General features: G+C 41.8%; 1 protein-coding gene across 1 annotated transcript; it reads left to right on the top strand.

Annotated features, from left to right (window-relative positions):
- The first annotated feature begins 13,903 nt into the window (after window positions 1-13,903).
- ccnd1 (cyclin D1) lies at window positions 13,904-20,339 on the top strand. The gene is made up of 5 exons (XM_034148145.1): window positions 13,904-14,464; window positions 15,794-16,009; window positions 17,062-17,221; window positions 17,393-17,541; window positions 17,644-20,339. The coding sequence occupies exons 1-5, from the start codon at window positions 14,267-14,269 to the stop codon at window positions 17,797-17,799; spliced, it is 879 nt and encodes a 292-aa protein (XP_034004036.1). The 5' UTR covers window positions 13,904-14,266; the 3' UTR covers window positions 17,800-20,339.
- The last annotated feature ends 1,828 nt before the right edge of the window (window positions 20,340-22,167 follow it).

Here is a 22,167-nt window from a genome sequence, read left to right as displayed (position 1 = left end):
GGGTTAGACAGTCTGCTCTGACCACCCGTCGACAAAAGCATTGGCACACCCTTATTTATAAGGCTATTCTCGGTGCTCTGCCGAGCTCGGTGAAGATTTACATCAGACAGAAGAGTACGGGATCCCATCAGCTTGGTTCTGAGGAGATAACTGTCCCTAAAGTCCTCACTGAGCTTGGAAAAGGGCATTTAGCTCAATTGCTCCATTTGCTTGGAACCAATAGGCGCTTTCACACCAAGTACTTTTCCCAGGAATAGTTCCCGGAACTTAGTTCCCCGGAAATCTTTAGTTCCGGAACTATCTAGTAGATCGCGTTCACACCGGAATAAGTCCTTGAGGGAGGATTACGCAAATGAAGCCGCTGACGTCTCTTCTTCTTCTTCTTCTTCTGCTTTGGGTTTACTGGCAGGCCGCAAACAACTTCGTTACCCTCCGTTGTGGACTCACTGCCCTCGCCCCCGGAGCAGCAGTCTTCTTGGCCCGAAACTACGCCGCCCCTCTGCGGCCCGTAGGTGCCAGGATACCACGGCAAAACAGAGCCTGCCCAGGTATATCTAAACAAGTACCCGCCTGTACAGTGGGGTTAGGCGGTCATTTTGCAGCTCGTGGTATAAAAATAGAATGGCTAGAATATTCATGTGAAAATAGTGCCATATTCTGCCATGCCTGTAGAAATGTTGGGTCAAAAATCATGCATACAATAGCACAGATGCCTTCACCACGAATGGCTACAAAAATATCTCATATCCCAAGCTTATCAACAAGCTAATGTTGCAGCTGAAATGTTCTCCAGGTCACAAAGTCAACCTCACATGATGATGTGATACCAGTTTTCAAGCACAGTAAATATTCTCTTCCCAGAGTATATGATGGGACCAAGGTGATGATGTAGTACATGGTTTTAATAATACTTTTGCCTTTTAATGTTTGCAATTTCAAACCATGAGCTTGTTCAAATAATATTTGCCTTGCTTTACAATATGTTCTCATTTGTTTTATCAGTACAGTTTTGAAGCTTTTGTGCTTTTCTTTGCCATAGTCTACTTTGGACTATATGAAATATTTCAGGATTGCACTTTTAACTCACTTGAAATGTTCTCACTTGCTTGGTTTCAAAACATAACAAATGCCATAATCTGTTCATTGGGGACCATCAATGCTATTTTTCATTGCTGTTGCCGGCCACTATTGCTCATGTAAACCTACTACTGCTGCGCCCCCTGTAATCTCAGATGCACCCTGAGTCATTTTGTTCTGGAACCGGACCTGTACATGGCCATATACTAAACAAAATACAGAGCCCATTCTGTGTCCTGTTATTGTTTACTTCCTCTCTGCCTTCTTCTGGTGATTTATCTGACGTCCAGCGCTCCGTCTTTTAATCTCTTTTCCTTTCTCTTTCTTGATCCTCCTTAGCAACCTTCATTATAGTCCTTGACAGTGGTCTGTACTGTATTAACAACGTGTCACATGTTAAGAATTTACAATCAGAATCGAGTATTCAACTAAGCCGTGTAATAAAAGCTGTTATAGCCTTAAGGGCCTACACAGTTGTTATGCTATACCACATCGCCCTTCACTGAATGTATAATGAGCTGCACTAAACTACATTTTAGCATTTCAAATACCTAGCCATTCCTTTGCGGTTATTTTGGTGAAAGTAACTAAAAAGTAACTAAAAAGTAGTGTAACTCATTACATTACAGAGACAGTAATATTGTAATGTAACTTATTACTTTCAAAAGACAGTAATAAGTAATATGTAATATATTACATTTTGGAAGTAACTTGCCCAACACTGCACACAGACAGTGGAACAGTCTGACATGCAGAGTGCTGTTTGCAGTGGACATAGCGGAGAATTTTGACTCGTAGACCATCGTGTGGCGATGTCTCACAGATAATACAGATAATACATATGAAAAGTATAATTTGCTCAGAGTCCAGAGACAGTTGTGGTTCGGTCCGGATCCGGACCGGAGTCCGGACTTTGAGGATGCCTGGTCTAGTTGCCAGCTCCTATTTTGAAACAGGACCCCAAAGTTTCATGTTAGAAATGTATAGTACGGGTCCCCAGCACAAATAATGTTCATCTTGTGCTCTCTATATCCAATGGTCGCAACTATACTCATGGTCAAAATCAGCCCAAAAAAGAGTATTAATATGCCGCTTTCTGGTTTAAACTGGCATTATTTATCCTTAAAATGTCAAAAATGGATTGAGGATTCTCAATAACCCCCAAAACCACTTCAAATGGTCCAAATCGGCCAAGCCATTTTTTTACTTTTGTTTACATGACTATAATGCCATTAATTGTAATGAACAGTTACGATAATTGTATGTACATATGCAAGTTATCATCTTGCAGTTTCTATGTGCGGGGGACCCTACTATACATTTTTTACATAAAATGTTTGGGTACTCAACATGTCTGGGTCTATGCTGGCAACTAGACATCATGTTTTGTTAAAGTAATTTGACAGTTACTCATATTCCTGAGGTTAAATGCAATGTGAGGGTGTTTCTGTGCTCAGTGTTTTAGACGGAGCACACCTTTACCTGAGGGCCGCGCTGCAGGGAGTCGCTATCAGCTCCAAATCTGCAGCTCTGGATACAGTTGGAGGTAAACGGAAGCATTGCTCACTAAACAAACTCAGTTAGGGCTTTTCCGGGCCAACTGTCTGATAAGACGAACAGTCAGGCACACTGCTGCTGAATGAGAGAGTGATTGTTCAACGGCATGCCTGCCTGCACACTGTACCGCTTTAACATCAGTACTATAATAGATGTTTAGTGCATACTTGTTTTAAAACTAAGCAATGTATTAACACATCTACCATCCAGAGAAAAGGTGAATGGACATCTATGCTATGCTATGGACAGTTATTGCACTTGAATTACTGTTGTTATGCTGTATATTCATTCATGGTTATATATTGATCCGTTTTTGTCTACCAGACTGCTATTTATATATATTTATTGTTGCGGCAACAATTCATTGTTGGGAAACAGTCATTCGGTCTCCCTGTTTGTACCACACACACAGAGATATTGATAATAAAGTTTACTTTGACTCTGATACACATTGTATTAAATAGACCTCATGAATGTGAGGTGGGGGTTTTCCCATGTTGTTATGAAGTGCCCCAGGTGGTTCTATGAAGATTTGTCCAAATGGTTTCAGGAATACTTTACATACTTTGAAGGCCATATGCAAATTCTATTCAAATAAATGCAAATAAAAAGCAGTGATTCCCCTAGTTAATTAAAAACCTCCCGACTCAACAGACCGGGCATGTTTGGAGCTGTTTCTTTTCGCAGCTACAGGAGAACATTTCACCCTGTGTCAGGAGAATCCTGCAGGTGGTTCCAACGTTCCCCTCTGCTCCTGTTAGCTTCCTGTTAGCAAGGCTGGGAGAAGGTCCTGCACTTGAGTAAAGGCAGGGAAAGGCACGTTTATTTATATAGCACCTTTCAACCCAAGGCAATTCAAAGTGCTTTACAAAAGAAAGACATTAAGAGCATTAAGAAATAGTGCAGTGGAAACACATTATAAAATGGCATTTAAAAACAGTCATTAAAAAGCAAAGAGAATAAAACATGAAAAACAAAGGTACATGAATACAAATTACAGTGCAGTGTGAGATATGAATAGTTCAGTAAAAGTACCAGAGTGTAGGAATACTCTGTTAGAAGTAGAAATCCTGCATTCAAAATGTTACTCAAATAAAAGTACAAAAGTATTTGCAATATAAATAAATAAAATAAATAAATTGCTCTTATTAGGGGCGTTCACACCAAGTACTTTTCCCACAGTAGTTCATGAGAACTTTAGTTCATGAGAGCTCTTTAGTTCTGATGAACTAAAGCAGATCGCGTTCACACCAAAATGAGTTCCTGGGGGTGGATTAGGCAAATGAGCCGCTGACGTCACTTCTTCTTCTTCTGCTTTGGGTTTACTGGCAGGCCGCAAACAACTTCACGGCGAGTACAGTAGGTGGCGGTATGCACCTTAAAGTTGCAATTCGCCAAAACACCGAGAGAAGAAGAAGAAAAAAAACTTCCGCTTCCGCTGTATGCTTCTGTTTACCTTCCGACCTCAGACACGGTATGGAGTTGACGTTTTGGTGGTCGTGTTATACAGCTTCGTAACTGAGTTATTTAAGCCAATAACCACAAATACAAATACAGATCGACCATTCAAATGCAATAGAAATGCTGAGTCGGAGGCGAAGGCGGTTAAGAAGCCTTAACAAAAGGATTAGACGACGAAATCACACGCTATGGACGTGTTTCGCCGTAGGACAGCTGAGCATGATGACCGTTATCACGCCCAAAGAACAGCAATGGTACGTTCATTAAATCACATTAATACTATCTAATGTAGGATTTATGGAGTTATGTAGGGCTAATTTGTGTCTTTGTATGTATTCCAGATATGCGAATACTACGGAACGCGTTGTGTCCCGCGCTCTCTCTGGGTGAACAATAGAACATCGGCCTGGTGGGAAAAGGTGGTGCAAACGTACACCAATGTGCAGTGGATCAAAGATTTCCGAATGTCCAAGGGATCTTTTCAACTCCTCTGTATTCGCCTGGAAGCAACGTTGGGGAGACGCAACCTTAAAAAATCGCCGCGGGGCAAGACACGCGCACAGCCCTTGAGGCATCTGAACAGCATGGAAATTGTAAATTGACAATAAAGCTGATCTTTTGTACAGTGCATTTGGTTCTCTCTTATTTACCACAGTCAACAGACACAATTACAATAGTGCAGACACACCTTAGTGCAAAGATTAAATGTCAGTATCAAAACAGTACTCATATTGTATATTTGTATATTAATATGAGTATATTATTATGTTAAATGTGTGTTAAAGACAATGGGATGAGGTTGAAAGCTCTTTAAAAAGCTTTTGTATACCATCTTTACTGTGATAAATACATACATGTTAAGCATACACACCTGAAGAACTACGTTACACACACACAGGTTAGTCTGTGTACCGCTGCACTGCTGCTGGTTTAAACAAAGACAGTCATGATGCTAGTGCCGTGCATGTAGGTTCTCTTTTATTTATCAGCAGCAGATCAATAAGTGTCAGTAGTATCAAAACAATATAATAACAGTGGCAATATATATATATATAATAACAATAGATAGGCTCAGCAGCAGACACACCTTAGTGCAAAGTTAGGTGTCAGTATTAATAACAGTGGCATATATATATAATCACAATAATACAAAATTAACTGTCACAGGTGTAGGCAATTTGGGGTGAAGTGTCTTGCCCAGGGACACAACGACATCCTGACTGCAGTGGGGTTTGAACCTGGGCTCCCCTGATCCGAACACCAACGCACCAGACCACTGCACCACACGCCTCCCAACAAGTCATTGTACAGTTTATCAACGACGACAAGTTTTTCTTAATTTTTGTATTGAAGGCCTGTTGGATTTAATCAGCTCGCTTAGCACTGCCAGAAGCCCAGCCTGAAAGGTATTTTGTTGCTCCACCTGGCACCATGAGCAGCTAGTCGTCCGATTCCTGGGCCTTGTGTGAATGCAGCAGCCGTTCGTCGTGCATCTCCTTGGCACGCAGGTCCTCATTCTCCTTGCTGACCATGGCACGGCGGTCCATCGCCATGATGGTGTCAAGGAAGCTGTCATCGCGTTCCCACTTTCCTAAGGTGAAATATGCAAGATACAAGATCAGTTTAATCGCAACAACGAGACAACATTGTCCAACATTGGACATGGTGCAGGCAGGGACAGTGTACAACATTTATTGTTTTGTGCTTAATGTATGCTTGAACTTTGTTTTATAGGGATTAGTGGACATCAGTTAGATGTGTAACCTTATTTCAAGGCCAGAGTAGTTACAGTGTAAGTGGATTGACATCTAACATAACATGGCTGAGTACAATTATAACAATCAATAAAAAAAAGGAAAAATAAATAGAATTTCAATTACATTTCTACTTAAATGTGCAAAAATATTATTTACACGAGGCCGTAACAAACGGACCCCACAAACGATAACGGGTCCCAAGGTGGATAGATTTGCAAACGAAACTCTCTGGGGGGTCAAACGAGTCCGTGTAATCACCTCTATACGAATATTTCCTGAAAAAATAACGATAGCCCCACCTCTCCCCGCCTCTGCTGCTCACTGCTGTAGCATGGCCAGTAGCTACTGTCAGTAGCTACTGCTAGTGCTACTGCTACTGACCATGCTACAGATGTTAGTACAACATCTACAGTTCAACCATGCTACAGATGTTAGTGCAAAATCTACAGCTCCTCTACCACAACCATCAGCAACAAGTGGACATGGAGAATTACATGAACTACATGTTGCTAAATTCACCGTGGGGCATAAACAGAAGGGTAGCCATGGCAACATTGCTCCGGGCCATGCTCCGGGCTGCTCCGGGGTCTTCTTCGCTGCTTTTGGTGTATTTTGTGGCGGAAGTTACAGTGACACTTGCAGTCCCGGCATATGTACTACAGCGTGTCCAGCGCTTTCGAGCGGTCTCGTGTGGAAGTACAGCGCCACTTACAGTCCCGGCATATGTACTACAGCGTTTCCAGGGGTCTCGTTTGAACAGACACGTTAAATGAAACGAACAGCGACGTGCAGTCAGTGGAGGCAGGGGAGGCAGAGCCTCACCTGTCATACTCCAATGTAATGGAAAAACAACTAAAGAAAAACGAAATAGTAATAATAATAAAATGTCTCCACTGATCTGTGTTGTAAGTGTGATTTATGTATGATTCTAATCGCTTTTTATAGTCAAGATCAGCAAATTTGCCGAGCTCCGCTACGGGAGCGATGAGAAGTGAGGCAGGGACGAGCTCTGCCTCTCGTAAGCCCACAGTAACTTGCTGGAGCACGGGCACTAATTTAGCGCGGGCACTTATTTTGTGAGCGCGCTCAAGCCAGTTACTGTGGAGTCAGGTGAGGCACAGATGAGATCTGCCTCACCTCAGAATGCGTCACCCCACAGAAACTGGCTGGAAAGCGGGCCCTAAGCGCATGCCTGTTACCATCTCACTGTAGGTCACCAATGTAATGTTTGTAGATCCCTTTATTACATTTATCCTCGCCATCCATAGTCTCTAAATAACTTATTTCACGTATATATGATATTTAGGCTCGCTGGTCTCAACGGCAATGAAAATGCACCAGGGGAGGCAGCCATAACCTCTGCCGCACTGAAGGGGGCGCACGTGAGCCCACAGGTTCTTGTTGCTACTGTAATTCTACGCAGAGACGGTAGACGTAACAACAAACTAGACTTTTGAAACTACAGGAAGATAAGGAGGACTTTTACAAAAAAGTAATAGAGATTGTTGTCCAGAAGGATAGCATGGACTTCATCTTCAAGTCAAGGTAAGACCACATTTGTAATGAAAATGGGATCTTACTAAGAAAGAACAATCCAATATTTAGATTTTGGCTATCCTTTTGTTGAACGGTCTGTTTAAAATTAATCGAAGCATCAGACTAAAAAAGCTTTTGAAAATAACCGAATATTTCGATTAAGGTCAAAATATAATATTTGTAAATCTGACTCAGTGAGTCAGTGCCTCACCAGCCATGAACCTCACCGCACGTCACTGGAAACGAATGCATGTGAACGGAAGACTTTTTTTAAAGCGCATACTGTGCATAAACGCAAACGTTCCCGTGTGCATATGGCCTCAGTGTCAACAGAATCAAATGTAAATGCAACAAGAACCGACTTTCAGTCGAATCCCATTTCAGAATACTATATATGATATGTTTTATAATGATTGATCATGAAAGTGTTCTCAAAGCTGGTAAAGGTGCAGCTAGTTTGAATGACTTTGTATACTGCAGGGTAGCTTGTGAATTTACTCCAGGTGGAACTAAAGTCTGATTTAACACTTGATTATATTTCACATCATTCATCTACATCTGTAAAGTAACTAAAGGTATGAAATAAATGTAGTGAAGTGAGTAGAAGTACAAAGTAGCAACATATTGAAACACTCAAGTAAAGTACAAGTACCTGAAAATTGTACTTCTTACTTACTTCACCACTGGTTATACTAGTACACAAAGATGTGTTGAAAAGCAAACACAGTAGCACTCACAGCGGTTTTAACTGGAAGCTTACGTACTCTCGGGATTCTTGTTTGCTGAGATTATAACTTGATGGTTATTGTAAGTAGCTTTGGATAAAAAAGTTAGCTATATGAAATGTAAAGATAAATGATGTCAAATTGAGATGAACATGTGTTTGAAAGCCTCATTGGAAAGCCATGCTCAGCCAGTTTGTAGCCTCTGGGTAAACTGTATGTCAAATGTTAGCTGGTCAAAGCCTAGCTAGTAGTCAGCAGGAGGCTCATTCACAGATACTTATCAAAGCAGCACCCTGGAGACTCCAGTTGTGTGTGCTATGGGATGCATGCATACCAACACACCCTGCCCCCGCCAAACTCCCACTGACCCATTGTGCTGGGTTTTCCCCTCTTATCCTTGCCCTTGGCCCTACAACCCACCCATCTAGCCAGACCAGAGGTGCTGTCAGGTCAGTTGTGGTGCAGGACACACACACACACGCCCGGATTGACCCCCGCCTATCTGTGTTCGCGGATCACTTCACAGGACAATCTCCCTATCCATCTTTACAGGGTCATTGTGGAGCTGCCCTCACAGAGAAAGGAGCTTCATTCACAGGAAAGAGCCCTCTTTCTCTGCCTGCTTCTTTCACTCAGCTTCTGCAGGGCGGCTGGAGGAAGGGAAGCCCTTGCACAGATATATACCGACTGTGTAGCTGGAGGTCATTCAGAGACTATAGAGAGGCATCAGGACTTCAAAGCTGGAAATAGAAAGAGTGAAAACAAATGTCTCCACTTCAGTGGCAAACTCACACACGGCTTTGCTTTAAGGAGTTAAATCAAGGCACAACAACTGAGAAACATGAAATAAGTAAGGGATAATGTGCACGGAGGCGCTCATTATTGATAAAAGAACACCCGGCGCTTAACACAGCTAAATACTAAACAAACAAACAACTTGACTGGTTTTGACTTATTGCTTCCACTAATAAAGAAATACTCAGTTCCACGGCGTACTAACAGCTAGAACTGAGGCAACAACAACGTAATTTAAAATGACGACAGCACTGATCGAGGTTTTCTGTAACTGTCCAAGTCAGTTCATAGTTTCTGTTCCACTAACAAGTCCTAAACACTGCAGAGCCCATACCGGGTTCCGGTTAGTGTTTACTTCCTGTCTGTCTTCTTCTGGTGATCCCTCTGACGTCCAGCACTCCGTCTTTAACCTCTTTCCTTCTCTCCCTTGATCCTCCTTAGCAACGGTCATTATTTTGCTTAGCAGTGGTGGGTTATCATGTATTAACAACCTCTGAAATGTCCAAATTGCCACATCAAAGTCAAATATTCAACCAAGCCGCGTAATCATCTAGCATATTCCTTGTGGCTGGGGCTCGACATTATAAATGGCCCACTGGCCCAGAAGCACTATTTAGACACCCTGGGCCAGCAGGGGGTACAGCATAACGTACTTTCCACTTGCCCGCTCGGGCCACTAAAAATATTGCTTTAAAAAAAAAATTGACCTGTGGTATTGGTATTTTGACAAGCAATTTTGTTAAATTGTTTCGTTTATTAACGCTACAACATAGCGTTTCGTGAGGCGGTTGTTGTTGTTGTTGGGTGAAAAGCAAACAGCTGTTTGCTGCGGAGTAGAGCGCAGCGTGAGCAGGCTCCCACGTGAGCGCGCTCCTTCACTACTGACTTTCGCGCCACCTAACCATTCGCCAAAATATTATTATATGAATATAATGAAGGTTCTAATAGGCTATTACATAGCCATTATATTTCTAACTCCTGATAATGACAGGAAGGCAGAAAGCGCATTATACAAATAATAATACTCATAATAAGGATAATAGCAATGATTTTAACAATGACCACAATATCATTATTTTATTAAACCAAATATGAACAATTGAGGAAAATGAGGAAGAACTGATGATTCAAATGTTGTAGTACAAGTAGTAATGTAGTTTGTGCATAAATTACTATTGCAACAACAAATGTGTGTCATGGTTTTGGATTTATGTTGTTTTCATTTTCCACCTTTTTTATTTTGAAATGTTTTCCTCCTTGTGTCTTGTCTGGTCCTACTTCCTGTGTTTGCCTTCCTGTCGTTAGTTTCCCTGGTGTGTCTGATTGTGTTCACCTGTTGCCCTTGTGTTTCTGCGTCCCCTGCCCAGCTGTGTCTTGTCCTGTGATTACCCTTCTGTGTATTTAGTCTTGTCTTCCCCTGTGCTCCATGTCTGTTTGTCGTCGTTTCATGTCCCTGCTACCTGTGGTCTCTTCTTGTCCGTGTTCCCTGCCTCGCCTATGCTAGTCTATGCTTGTCCATGTCTCCTGCCTGTTCCCGTCTGTAAGTTTATTCCTGTCTGTCGTGCTCCCCGGTTTTGTTTATGTTAATTAGTTTCTTGTTTTTCCTGTCTTCGGCTTTTTTTTAATAAAGCTCGCTTTTTGTTACCAAACCTTTTTAGTAATTTAACTGCACTTGGGTCCTAATTTTCCCCAACCTGACAATGTGTTCATTTTCTTAATTATTAGTCGATTTTCTTGACGAATGCTCTTGGGCCAGTGGTTACAATGGTGGGGCCAGTGATAATGATGTTTTACTCTTAATGTCTACCCCTGCTTGTGGCAGTTATCAAAGTACATTTCTTGTTCATACGTGGCTACAGAATTAGAAAGATAATACAAAGAAAGACAAGAAAAAGCCAAGGAGGGTGTGACTAATCATCACAGGCAAATGGTTACCTTGTTGGCACATGCAGGTATGAAAGGCATGCATGCTATGGGCTGCTAGCATACAGCATGTCTACATGAATGATGTAATATATGTATGTATTGTGTGGGTGTATGGTGTAAAAACAACCAGGTTTATACAGAGTTATGGACAAAAAAACTTAAAACAACCATGGTGTAGAAAGGGCCAAGAAACATGTCAAATTGGAGAGTGGGGGTTACAAATACCATCTGGGGGGGGTCTGAGAAGGGGGAGATGAGTGGGCACACACACACACACACACACACACCAACCAAAGGAGTGAATGAATGAAAGGCAGGACTGTGGAATGGAGGGAGTGAATGGGTAAGACTGAGGACATTTGAGGATGAAAACTGATGTTTCTTTCACACACATGGGGAAAGGTGACACTCATTCAAGTCACAAAGAACAACCACAGGCACAGAGATAGAATCCAGTGTGCTTTGCTGTTCCACATAATTAAACTGCTGCACTGATGAACGCCTTTATCTGTGGAGTCCAAGTGAAACTTCAGCAGTGTAACCTGTAGGAAACTTAAATTCCTGATAGGTGAGATATTAACTCTTAAATCAACCATTGACTTCAGCATTAGCTTGCATACAATGTTGGCAAAGAGATATCAAATGTGGACAGGCCTGCTCTGAAACACAGTCTGATGCCTGAGATCGGTTCCGTTCAGATGATAAAGGTTTTTATGCAGAAATAAAAACACTTATCTTGGTTTAAGACTTTAAAAAGCCTTTATTTGATGATATAATCGGTCAAAGAATTAAAGCTTTCAGCAGCCGGATATATCTTCACAAATATTGGATGGACCAGTGCAGATACCCACGTTCCCCACATGATGAACTGAAATGAATTTAGTCTAGTCTTTAGATTATTAGTGAAAACGCAATATCGCATATCTATCATTTTTATCAAGGGACTGAATTAAGAAAAAACAGGCTGTGTAGTTTAGTTGACAAGTGGTTGAATGGAGCGAACATTTATGAGCACACTGCCAGTGAATGAAAACCAGGCCAAAAGGAATGGCCTGTATGTCGTTAATGGCAGTCCTCCTGACATATCATCTATTTCTCAGCCGTGGGCTCTGTGGTAATGTGATCAGTAGTCTGAAGCAGCCACTCTGTTCCCTGCTGGTTTCACTTCAGCTCTCCGCTGTCCCTTTAAACACTTCCTTCCCCTGTTACCATAAAGCTGCTAGAAGAGCCTCACTGCAAAAGTCACATGCTCCAGCTCCCTTTGTTTCCCATAGAAAGCCTCTATCTAACTGTCTGTGCACGAGAGGGGCTGGAGACAGAGACAAGTCATATATGAGGTGACATGAAGTGGATCAGAACTACTGTTGGCTTCAGCTGTCCAAATGATGTGTCCCTCTCTGTGTCTGCAAGATATATATAAATATATATATATATATAAATATATATATATATATATAATGTTTGACAACACTCTTGCTCACATTTGGAAACACGTTCAAACAATGAAATAAGAAGAGATGTTGATACAAAAAAGTTCCCTCAGTGTCTTGTTCTGACATGCATATGCTATAGATAACATGCTTGAGTAATACACAATTCGTAAAATGAAGACAATTAAAAGGTGTAGTTGTAAGATTCAATCGCATAACAAAACTACATTGTACTACATTTGTGAAGTGAAAAGGTCAACGAAAAGTAAACATCTGGAAGTATCAATTCAGTTAAAGATAAATGATGAATCCACTATTTGTGATCCCTCACAGCAACACAGTGTGGATGTGTTGTGACTGCAGGCTCCACAGAGGACTAACTCTCTGCAGGCATTACGGTAGTCTACCCAATAGCTCAGGAGGAATTCCAGGAATGTGAAAAGCTCCTATTCATATTGAAACTAGATTAAAAGTTCATAACTGAACAGTAAATGCTGGTTTTAACTTAAGCAACCCAATGCATGGCTTCATGCTCTGATTGATAAGCTGTGTTTCAAAGTAATGTATTCATATATGCTACGGTCCTCTTTTCATTCTTAATAACGCAGCAGGGATGTAGGCTCCATATAAAGCGGTGCTGTCAGTAGATAAAGCCCATATTGATTATGTGAATGACTATACTACGTCAAAGGACTTTGATAGGGTTATCAATAACAATGTCAACTGAACTTTTCTCCACATGAAAAGTTATGCCGACATCTGCCTAGTAACAGCAATTCCTCCCATTGGTGAAACTCCAGTCTCCTCCTGTTTGTGTGTGTGTGTGTGTGTTAGAACTTTAAACTTTAGCATTTTCCCTTCATGTTGTAATTTGAACCAGTATTTTTCCTGTTAAATATATCTATATATGTTATATATCTATAACATAGATCGATCCCCTTTTGACATCAGAAAGTTAATATGCAAACAGTGGGGTTCCCATTTACAGATGTTGACTCACCAGTCCTCAAACAAGGACTTTTTAGACCTCAGACTCACATTAGATCAGTGGTGAGGGAGCCACATGGTGACCTTTATGTTCATTGAACTACATTACAGAGCTTCTGGTGCACAACAATTCACTTTCTTTCATTAATGTATAAATGACAGGTAACTGGGTAAATAGGTAGCTGTGTCTGTGACATATCCTGAGACTTTATCCTAACCTGTCCCCTGTGTTATTTGGAGTAGCCTACACATGAATGGAGATAGATAAAGCAGCAGCCCACTGTGTGTTTCACACTGCGCTATTGTCCCATGTGCTCACCTCATGTTCACTCAGTTTGTAGAAAGAGCTTTCATTGAGTGTTGGGGAAAAGGAGGAAGAAGGGGTGTGAGCCGTTATCGCCCCCTACCGACACCAAGCTGCCACCCTCCCCCCGGTCAGCAGCTCCTCTCCACCGGGGACTCTGAGCCATGGACCTCCCACCACCTTCTCAGAAGCTACCAGGCTATAGGAGGAGGGGGCAGTGGCGGCAGAGAGTGGGGGGGGGGGGACATCCCCTCTCTCTCTTTCCTTATATATATATGTATATAATAGAATCCCTTCCTCGCGCGCTCCCTAGCAGACTGCCAGTCTCTTTGATCCCCCCGCCTCCTAACAACAGCTGACGTCATCGCGCTCCACCACCTCCTCCTATTCAGCGCGCGCTCGCTGACAAACTTTGTGTGTGTGTGCGTGTCTATGTGTGTATATCTGTGTGTGTGTCAGTACGTGCGCGAGTCAGGGCTTTTTGTCTCGCGAAGGGAAGCGTTCTGAGCTTCAGACGGCTCGCGCACACCGGAGGAGCAACAGCTCGCAGCAGCAGCGAGGAGAAAGAAAGTGATTTAAAATTATTCAAAATTAGAGCAATATATCCTTCTGTGTGCTGTAGCCTGCTCCTTCAGTAATAGAGGGACATTTGTATAGGGCGATACTAAATCTTTAATAAACGGCGGAGATAATATTACTAGGTGAAGTACTATGGAGGACCAGCTGCTGTGCTGCGAGGTGGACTCCATCAGGAGAGCCTACCAGGACGTGAACCTGCTGAACGACAGAGTTCTGAACACCATGCTGAAAGCAGAGGAGAACTACCTACCGTCGCCCAACTACTTCAAGTGTGTTCAGAAAGAAATTGTGCCCAAAATGAGGAAAATAGTTGCCACCTGGATGTTAGAGGTGGGTCTTACTTCCCTTTAACTTTCAACTTCAGTGCCGCTGCTTACTTGTTGCTAGTCTCGTTATTATCTGTGTATAACGTTAGCTTAGAACAGGATGAAAGGTGTTTAAAGCTGATGTGTGTTCATTTACTGCATGTTACATAAACGCTGTGAAGTCCTCATGAGTGCTGGGTGGTCCTTCGGCTATAAGAGGAGATATTGCCTCGAGACTGCATCCCTTTCCACCATGAATACATTTTGTATTGATTATGTTTTAGCCGGCTTCTTCCATAAGGTTATGAAATGTAATAACATGGGGGAAATATTCCAAAATAACAGCAATGTACACGTATGCAGTCTGGCCCGTGCCAGTTACGCGCCATCTTTGTTATGAGAAGGATTTTAATAACATTAAAAATCTATAACATCAGGAAGAATGACAGTAAGTCTGTTAAATGGTTTAGAAATGCATGTATATCACAGGACATGGTAAGAGTGTCTGCTGCAGTGTGTTTCTCTGAAATCGGATGGAAAACTTTGTTCTGCTGTTAAAGAGCCGCTGCTCTCTGTGAAGGTCGCTCCGGAAAAAGGACATTTTGTAAAAGGGCAAAAGTATTAAATACATTTTAACAGTCGGATTTGATAGAATATGTGTTTATTAACATTACCATGAACTTTTGGATGTAATTCATTGCAGTTTTATATTTTGTTTTAATTTTTGAAATTGTGCATCGGAGAGCCGAGAGGAAGTGTCGCACAGCACGTGAAGAAGACCAGTCAGAGAAATGTATTTATTTTAAATTCAAATGTGTCTGAATTCGACATATTCTAATCACATCCGATCAGGCATATGATAGGGATCATTTACATGATAATTACACACACCCTGGTAATTTTTAAATATTTCTAAATATTTAATGAAAAGATGACGAAGTTGAAATTGCAGAGGCTAACTTGCATCGACGCCACCTTTGTGTCTCCGTCAGAACTGACTGCACGCTATTTCCACACTCTTTTCTTTAACTACAGAACTCTGAGGCCTACTTACTTTAATACAAAAAACACATTATTATTTAGAATGTTGTATGCAACACGTGAATTCTCTTTACCTTGAACAGCGATTCAAACGGAATATTTAAACCTCAAACTTGAGGTAATACATGCATCAAATGTTCACTTCTTGTTAATGTATTTGTTGGATGATTGTGCCTAGCATGGCGATTGAATGCAAACAGCTGTGCGGAATAAGATAAAGTCGGGGGGGGGGGGGGGCGGGCAACACTAAACAATGCATGTGAATGGGGATTTTTCTTCCAGCAAACTCTTAAGTGCTTTTCTCATCTCCTAGGTCTGCGAGGAACAGAAATGTGAGGAGGAGGTTTTTCCGCTGGCTATGAACTATTTGGACAGATTTTTATCAGTGGAGGCCACCAGGAAAACAAGACTACAGCTGTTGGGAGCTACATGCATGTTTCTGGCATCCAAGATGAAGGAAACCGTGCCCTTAACGGCGGAGAAACTGTGTATCTACACGGACAACTCGGTGCACCCTGGAGAACTGCTGGTAATTGACTTCTGCAGACATGGATGTTGCATAACATGTACAGTAAACTACATAAGCAGTATGCAGGGCAAAGCACATGACCAGAACACACATTTTGTGTGATTTGTCAGTGTCAGCATTATGGCAAAATCTAAATATGTTATTGATTAGACATAGAAAGATTATTGGGTTGGAAAAAGCGTAAATGTACGTTTGGTGCAGCAGTGCCTTAATGGCTGTCTGAGACTTTCCCATGGTGACTGGAAGGCCTCTCTCATTTCATGAATGGTCTCAGTGACTGCCAACAAAACACGCACTGACTCACAGCGACACCTAGTGGCCGTGAGACAGAGGTGCAGGCTGTTGGCAATGACAAAGTGAACATGAAGAAGTGAAGACACACTCTGCTTTTGTGTTTGCTGTGACATGTTGTGTATGTGCAGCTGTTTCCATTGCTTATGTTTGGGTTACTTCATAATATAATCATATTTAAATGTACAGATCCTTTGTGTTTACACACAACAAATACAAACATTATTATTCTTAAAAAAGATATGCATTTATTGTTTTGATATATTTTCTTTTATTTATTTGTACATATTATTAAAATATTTCTTGATTTTACTATTATTGATGGTACTGTGCATATATATAATACGTATAGGCAGTTAAGTATGCAGCACATTTCAAAAAGTTTGAAAAAAATCAAGGAAAAGGATCTGTTTCTGCAGCTTTTATAATTACATACTAATAATGATAATAATATGAATTATTTTAGCACTTTTCACAGCGCGAAAATAGTCGTAAATTGCATATAAATGTATTAAAATGCATTACTGACAAAGCCGAAATCTGGGGTATTTTGACCTCTACAGTGATACAAAGACAGCTGGTAACATGAACTAGGATGCTGTCAGAGATGTAAGCTATACACATACAGCTTACATCACCACATATAAGAACTGAGTGGTGCTAGCAGGCCAAATGACCAAATGATGAGAAAGGAGGAAACATTGTTGTGTACTATAAGTGGGTCAGTGTGAGTGAATGCCTCTGGTCTGATCCATCCACAGCAAATGGAGCTGCTGGTTCTCAAGAAGCTGAAATGGGACCTGGCTTCAGTCACGCCTCACGACTTCATCGATCACTTCCTGTCCAAGCTGGAGATCTACCCAACCACCAAACAGATCCTCAGGAAACACGCGCAGACCTTCGTGGCTCTCTGTGCTACAGGTACGACACCGGCCTTAATACGGCTCATGTCTCCTCAGTATACTGAGACTTATTTATACATTTTCTACACTTCTTGATCTGTTTTAGTATTTCATTCCCTGTTTCCTCTGTAGTTAGTTGATCTTTCCTGTAGCCAATTAGAACTCAAACAGATTTGTGCCGTTCCCACAGATGTTAACTTCATTGCCAGTCCTCCCTCCATGGTGGCGGCGGGCAGCGTGGTGGCAGCTGTTCAAGGTCTCTACCTGAAGAGCCACGACGCCTCCTTGTCCTCCCAGAACCTCACCAACTTCCTGTCACAGGTTATTCGCAGTGACCCGGTATGCAAACATACATTGTTCTAAACCCAAACCTATATTTGTATGTGCACAGATTGTTAGTAGTATGAAGCTGTTTGCTCAGTGTTTCCTCTGTGATTGCAGGACTGCCTGCGGTCGTGTCAGGAGCAGATCGAGTCCCTGCTGGAGTCCAGCCTGCGGCAGGCTCAGCAGCACAGCAGCTCCACGGAAACCAAACGTGTGGACGAGGACGTGGACCTGTCCTGCACCCCTACAGATGTCAGAGACATCAACATCTGAAATGACTGACCAAGGTGTTGTGTGATGACCTGATGATGGAGGGAACGTTGTCGACAGAGGGTGGAGATGGCGGGCTGACCTCAGCCCCCCCCCCCCCCTCCTTCTTCCTGGTGGGCTGCTATCATGGCCGACATGTCACTCACATGCCCGCTGTCCGCTACGTCGGCCAAGAGGGTACCGAGCCCCCCGCCCTGCAACAACTCCCATGTCGCATTTCCTGCCAGTGTCCCCTCCCTCTCTGGGGAAATAAATGAACACTACAGAAATGTACAAGAAAAAAGACACGGAATGCTGATGGCCTGCGTGGGCTGGAGCTGAAGCCACACAACTATTTAGTAGATCTTTTCTCATTCCCTCACATATAAAAGTAGGAATCTTGAAATGACCGCTGACCCAACATCCCAAAGTGTCATGTACAGTAGGACCTTGTTGTGTCTTCAGGTCTGAATATGAAATCTGACTTTTGTTAAAGAGACTTTTTATTTTTCATTTCTCTATTCGTATATCTAATGTTTTGACTTCCTGTCCAAGCTCCAATGTTTGTATTGTTGCAGTGCAAACATTCATTTATCCCTGCTTGCTTATGTTTAGTCACTTTATGATATATAATTTTAGATGTATTTTTTCAATTAGTTTTATACCTCTTTTCTGCCAAGCTTTTGTGTTTTAAACCAAGTGTAGTGTAAGAGGCTGTGTTTCAGTGGCCTGCTGGTGTTGAGGCTGGAGGAGATCCACGAGCAGAGTCATCCACAGTCTGCTGTTCTTCTCTGTGTAGTTCAACCGAAACCATTCCAACTGTCAAAAAAAAAAAAGCACTTTTGGTCAGCACTGCTGGTCGCCTAAAAAATCACAGTGATTACGTTTGTAAAACAAAATATAATGGGGGGGTGGAGCAGGGGTCTCTTGGCGATGAAGAGTCAGAGCGACAGCTGCAGAATATTTTCATCTAATGGAAGAAGAATTGCGCTTTATGGCAGAAACAAGACTAAATGCTGCTTGATACTGCCATGGGACTCAGAGCCCACGGCTTTCTGGAGCTGCCAACAATCTGAGTTTGAGTTCAACCCATGTTCCACACGCTGCTCTAAATTCAAGTGAGGAGCCAGAATCTGAAGGTCCAGTCCAAGCAAAAGGAGTATTCTTTTTATAGTCAAAATGATTCTTCCTTTTATATAGTTAAACATATTATTTATTGTTTCTTTAAGCCTTCATTTTCTAGTTTTCAGACTCTGTGTCTCCACCTCCTGTTGAACTATCTGCCTCCAGAGCAGCCAGAAATATGATTCCAACTAAAACTCTGCTCTGCTCTTCATCGTCTCCTCGCTCACGCTACCTCAGTTGAAATACCGCTCATGGAATCGTGGAAGGCATGAAGCTAAAAGAAAAAGAAGAGGAGTGTTGAGACTATGATTTTGCACAATAATAAAAGACGCAGGCTTCGTTTCTTGGGGACTTGCCTAAAAATTGTGGAGAGCACAGCAGGCAAGCTAACCGAGGGGTGCAAAGGCGGCAACAAGGGGCAAAAGGGTGAAGGCTCAACAGGGAGGGGTGTCTTAATGCTGTAGAGTTCCAGGGTTCCTACACAGGACAGCACAGCTTCCACCACCAGCTTGATGTGAGCTTTATGTGATGATGGACACATGAGTCAATGCAGGAAGGCTCTCTGCAAAAAGTATTCTGGAAGTCACGGTGTGTAGGAACTCTGTACACGAGGTTTCTGATTGTACATTATGGATAGAGAGTAGGAGAGAAACACTCCTTGTAATCCGCTGCTATAGAAAAATGAATCCCAGCTACGTGTTTAAAAGAAAAAACAGATGACAAAAAACGTAATGAATTAAAAATGATGCTTTTCTCTTGTTGTTTGCTGCTACATTTTTGGTGTTTTTTATACATATACATGTCAATATACTGCCATTCTAGGTTTGAATTTTCTCATAGAAAATTGTTTTATTGACATCCTCATTTGTTTTGTTTATGTAGATTCTATGTGATCTGTTTTTTTGTTTATAATTTCATATGATTTTCCGAAATATTCCAAAAAACAAGGAAAATGAGACAATGTACAGAAATGCTTTGATCCATAATACCTCATGTGACAGTCAAGATCTATCTCTAATTTGTAGTCTTTATATTTGTTTAGTCCTTATTCTATTCTACTTTGGGTTCAGTGCCTACTAGCTCTGTTCAACCTGCTTGAGAGGAAGCATTGTGATGGAACGTCCAGGGCATGCTCTGATACTGGTGCCATAACAGAAAATGGGATGTGTATAACTCTGTTGAGTGTTAAGCTGTCTCGTGAAAGAGACTTTATCCCCCTTTAGGCCCATAGTGGCCCCTTTTTATATTTATAAAAAAAGCTTTTTGCTCCAATTTTCAAACTGTCAGTGAGTTGATATGAGTTTGTAAATAGATTCAGTGTCGTGCTCGGTAAGCCATAGACTGTTTTTTGTTACAAATCATTCCACACAGTTGTGTACTTCATGCCAGTTGTCTGCAACCCTTGTCGACTACACAATAAAAAGATGAATTAGATGGACTACGGCTGTCTGTTCTTGGCGACAAAAGAGCAAACCTCTTCACACCATGTTGTTGAACACCTTGCTAATGTAGTTATAGTCATGGGCGTCACTTTGTAAGAAAAACTTGTGGGGACATTTTTCAGATTTTTTTGAAAACGTGTGCAGTCCCTATGCTACACTGCAAGCACTCTCTATTACATTATTACTAATATTAAACGTGTCGCACTTTGGTTACCAGAAATACTCCCAAAAAGTGTGAACAGTCCACCCAATTGTACATGTTCTCAAAGTGTACAATTATTTGTGCAAGCTACTTTCAGAACATTTTTAACAAATCATCCTAATGCAAAGTGGTGGGGACATGTCCCCAGTATAAATGACGCATATGGTTATAGTAATATTTAATTAAACATTTATTGAAATGTTTGCTAAGCAATAACCTTAAACAGTTTATTGATGTAGTTAAGGTCAATTTTACTCCAACAGAGGAATGGAGTGCTTTTTTTGAGGACTATTTTCAGCCACTGATTAATACGCAACTGGTCATCTATAGTGAGAATTGTTAGCAGCGCAACGTGTGCATGAAACTGAAAAAAGTAAACAACCGACAGTAATGAGGGAATATGGTTCCCGGCTCCAAATTTGTTTAACTTACACCTCATTATAAATTAAACAGGATTTGATCAAATATGACAGGCAAATGACACAATACAAATACAAGAGGTTTCAAGATTTCCATTCCGAAATGTATCATCAAAATCAAAAGCATTAAAATTGTTTTTTCTTTTCATCCCTTCTTCTTGCATGTGTCTGAAGAAAAAGACAACACCCACACAGATACACACACTGCTACACACACTGCTACACACACTTCTCCCCAGAGCTTGCAGCTCAAAGACAACATGATGCAGTTTAGTGTTGTGTTTATGGCTTCACTGTGCGTGTTTCGTTCTCTCCTATTTCCAACATCAATCATGATAAGACTGGATTCTCATAAGTAGCCTATAACAAAAGGTATATATTTGTTTAGACTTCAAATCTTCTAAGAATCAAAAAGCAGTTGTACATTGTGCTGCAGACATTGAGCTTTCAGGGAATACTGACCTATGACTGTCAACAGTTTCCAAAAATGGCTTGGTTAAATTTCCTACACCAGTTCTGTCTGTGCCACACTACACTCGGCACACAATCAGCACATATAAGGAGGCTCCATTCTCCTGGGTTTGAGCCTCTCAGCCCAGGTACCTGTACCCCTCTGACAGACAGAATGAAGCCTCCTACACCTACAGCTTGTGTACAGGTCCGATTGAGAGAAGCCAGGGCCTACCTAACTGTTGATATAAGCGTCCGCAGCTGTGCTGTTGGTGCTCTGAAGCTTATGTTAATCCTGCCGATGTCGCAGTCATTTTCGTAGCAAGTGTTATGCTGCTCTCAACTCTGGGACATTGTAATGCTGGTAAGCCCACCTACTGCTCCACCACACCAGCCTCCTGTTCCTGTTGGCGATGGGTCACCGGTCCAACCCTGCTCTCCCTAGCCAGATTTCTCAGGCACTCGAGCGATACGAACGTGGAGGAAACAGAACACAAAGATCTTGTCCTCATTGGCAAATCTTAGGACCTGCCTGAGATCTCCAGGTGCAAATCAATTGCTGGCCTGGAACACCTGCCTCATAATTGTAACCTTGAGGGGCCAGAGAAACCTGTTCTAGCTGCAAAAAGATTATCTTGTATTACATGGATGATGTTAGCATAGCCACTGAAGTCATTATGACTAAACAATGTCAAAAATAAGAGCCCAGAACTAAATAATACTTAATTTAAGAATGTGTTACGGGAGGGATAAT

Source organism: Trematomus bernacchii, unplaced genomic scaffold, assembly GCF_902827165.1.
Source record: "Trematomus bernacchii unplaced genomic scaffold, fTreBer1.1, whole genome shotgun sequence".
NCBI classification, from domain to species: domain Eukaryota; kingdom Metazoa; phylum Chordata; class Actinopteri; order Perciformes; family Nototheniidae; genus Trematomus; species Trematomus bernacchii.
This window is presented reverse-complemented; position numbering and strand designations above follow the sequence as displayed.

Coding starts and splice junctions, on each gene's coding strand:
- ccnd1 (XM_034148145.1), top strand. CDS start 14,267: ATGGAGGACCAGCTGCTGTGCTGCGAGGTGGACTCCATCAGGAGAGCC. Junction 16,010..17,061: donor TGCACCCTGGAGAACTGCTG/GTAATTGACTTC, acceptor ATCCATCCACAG/CAAATGGAGCTGCTGGTTCT. Junction 17,542..17,643: donor AGGTTATTCGCAGTGACCCG/GTATGCAAACAT, acceptor CTGTGATTGCAG/GACTGCCTGCGGTCGTGTCA.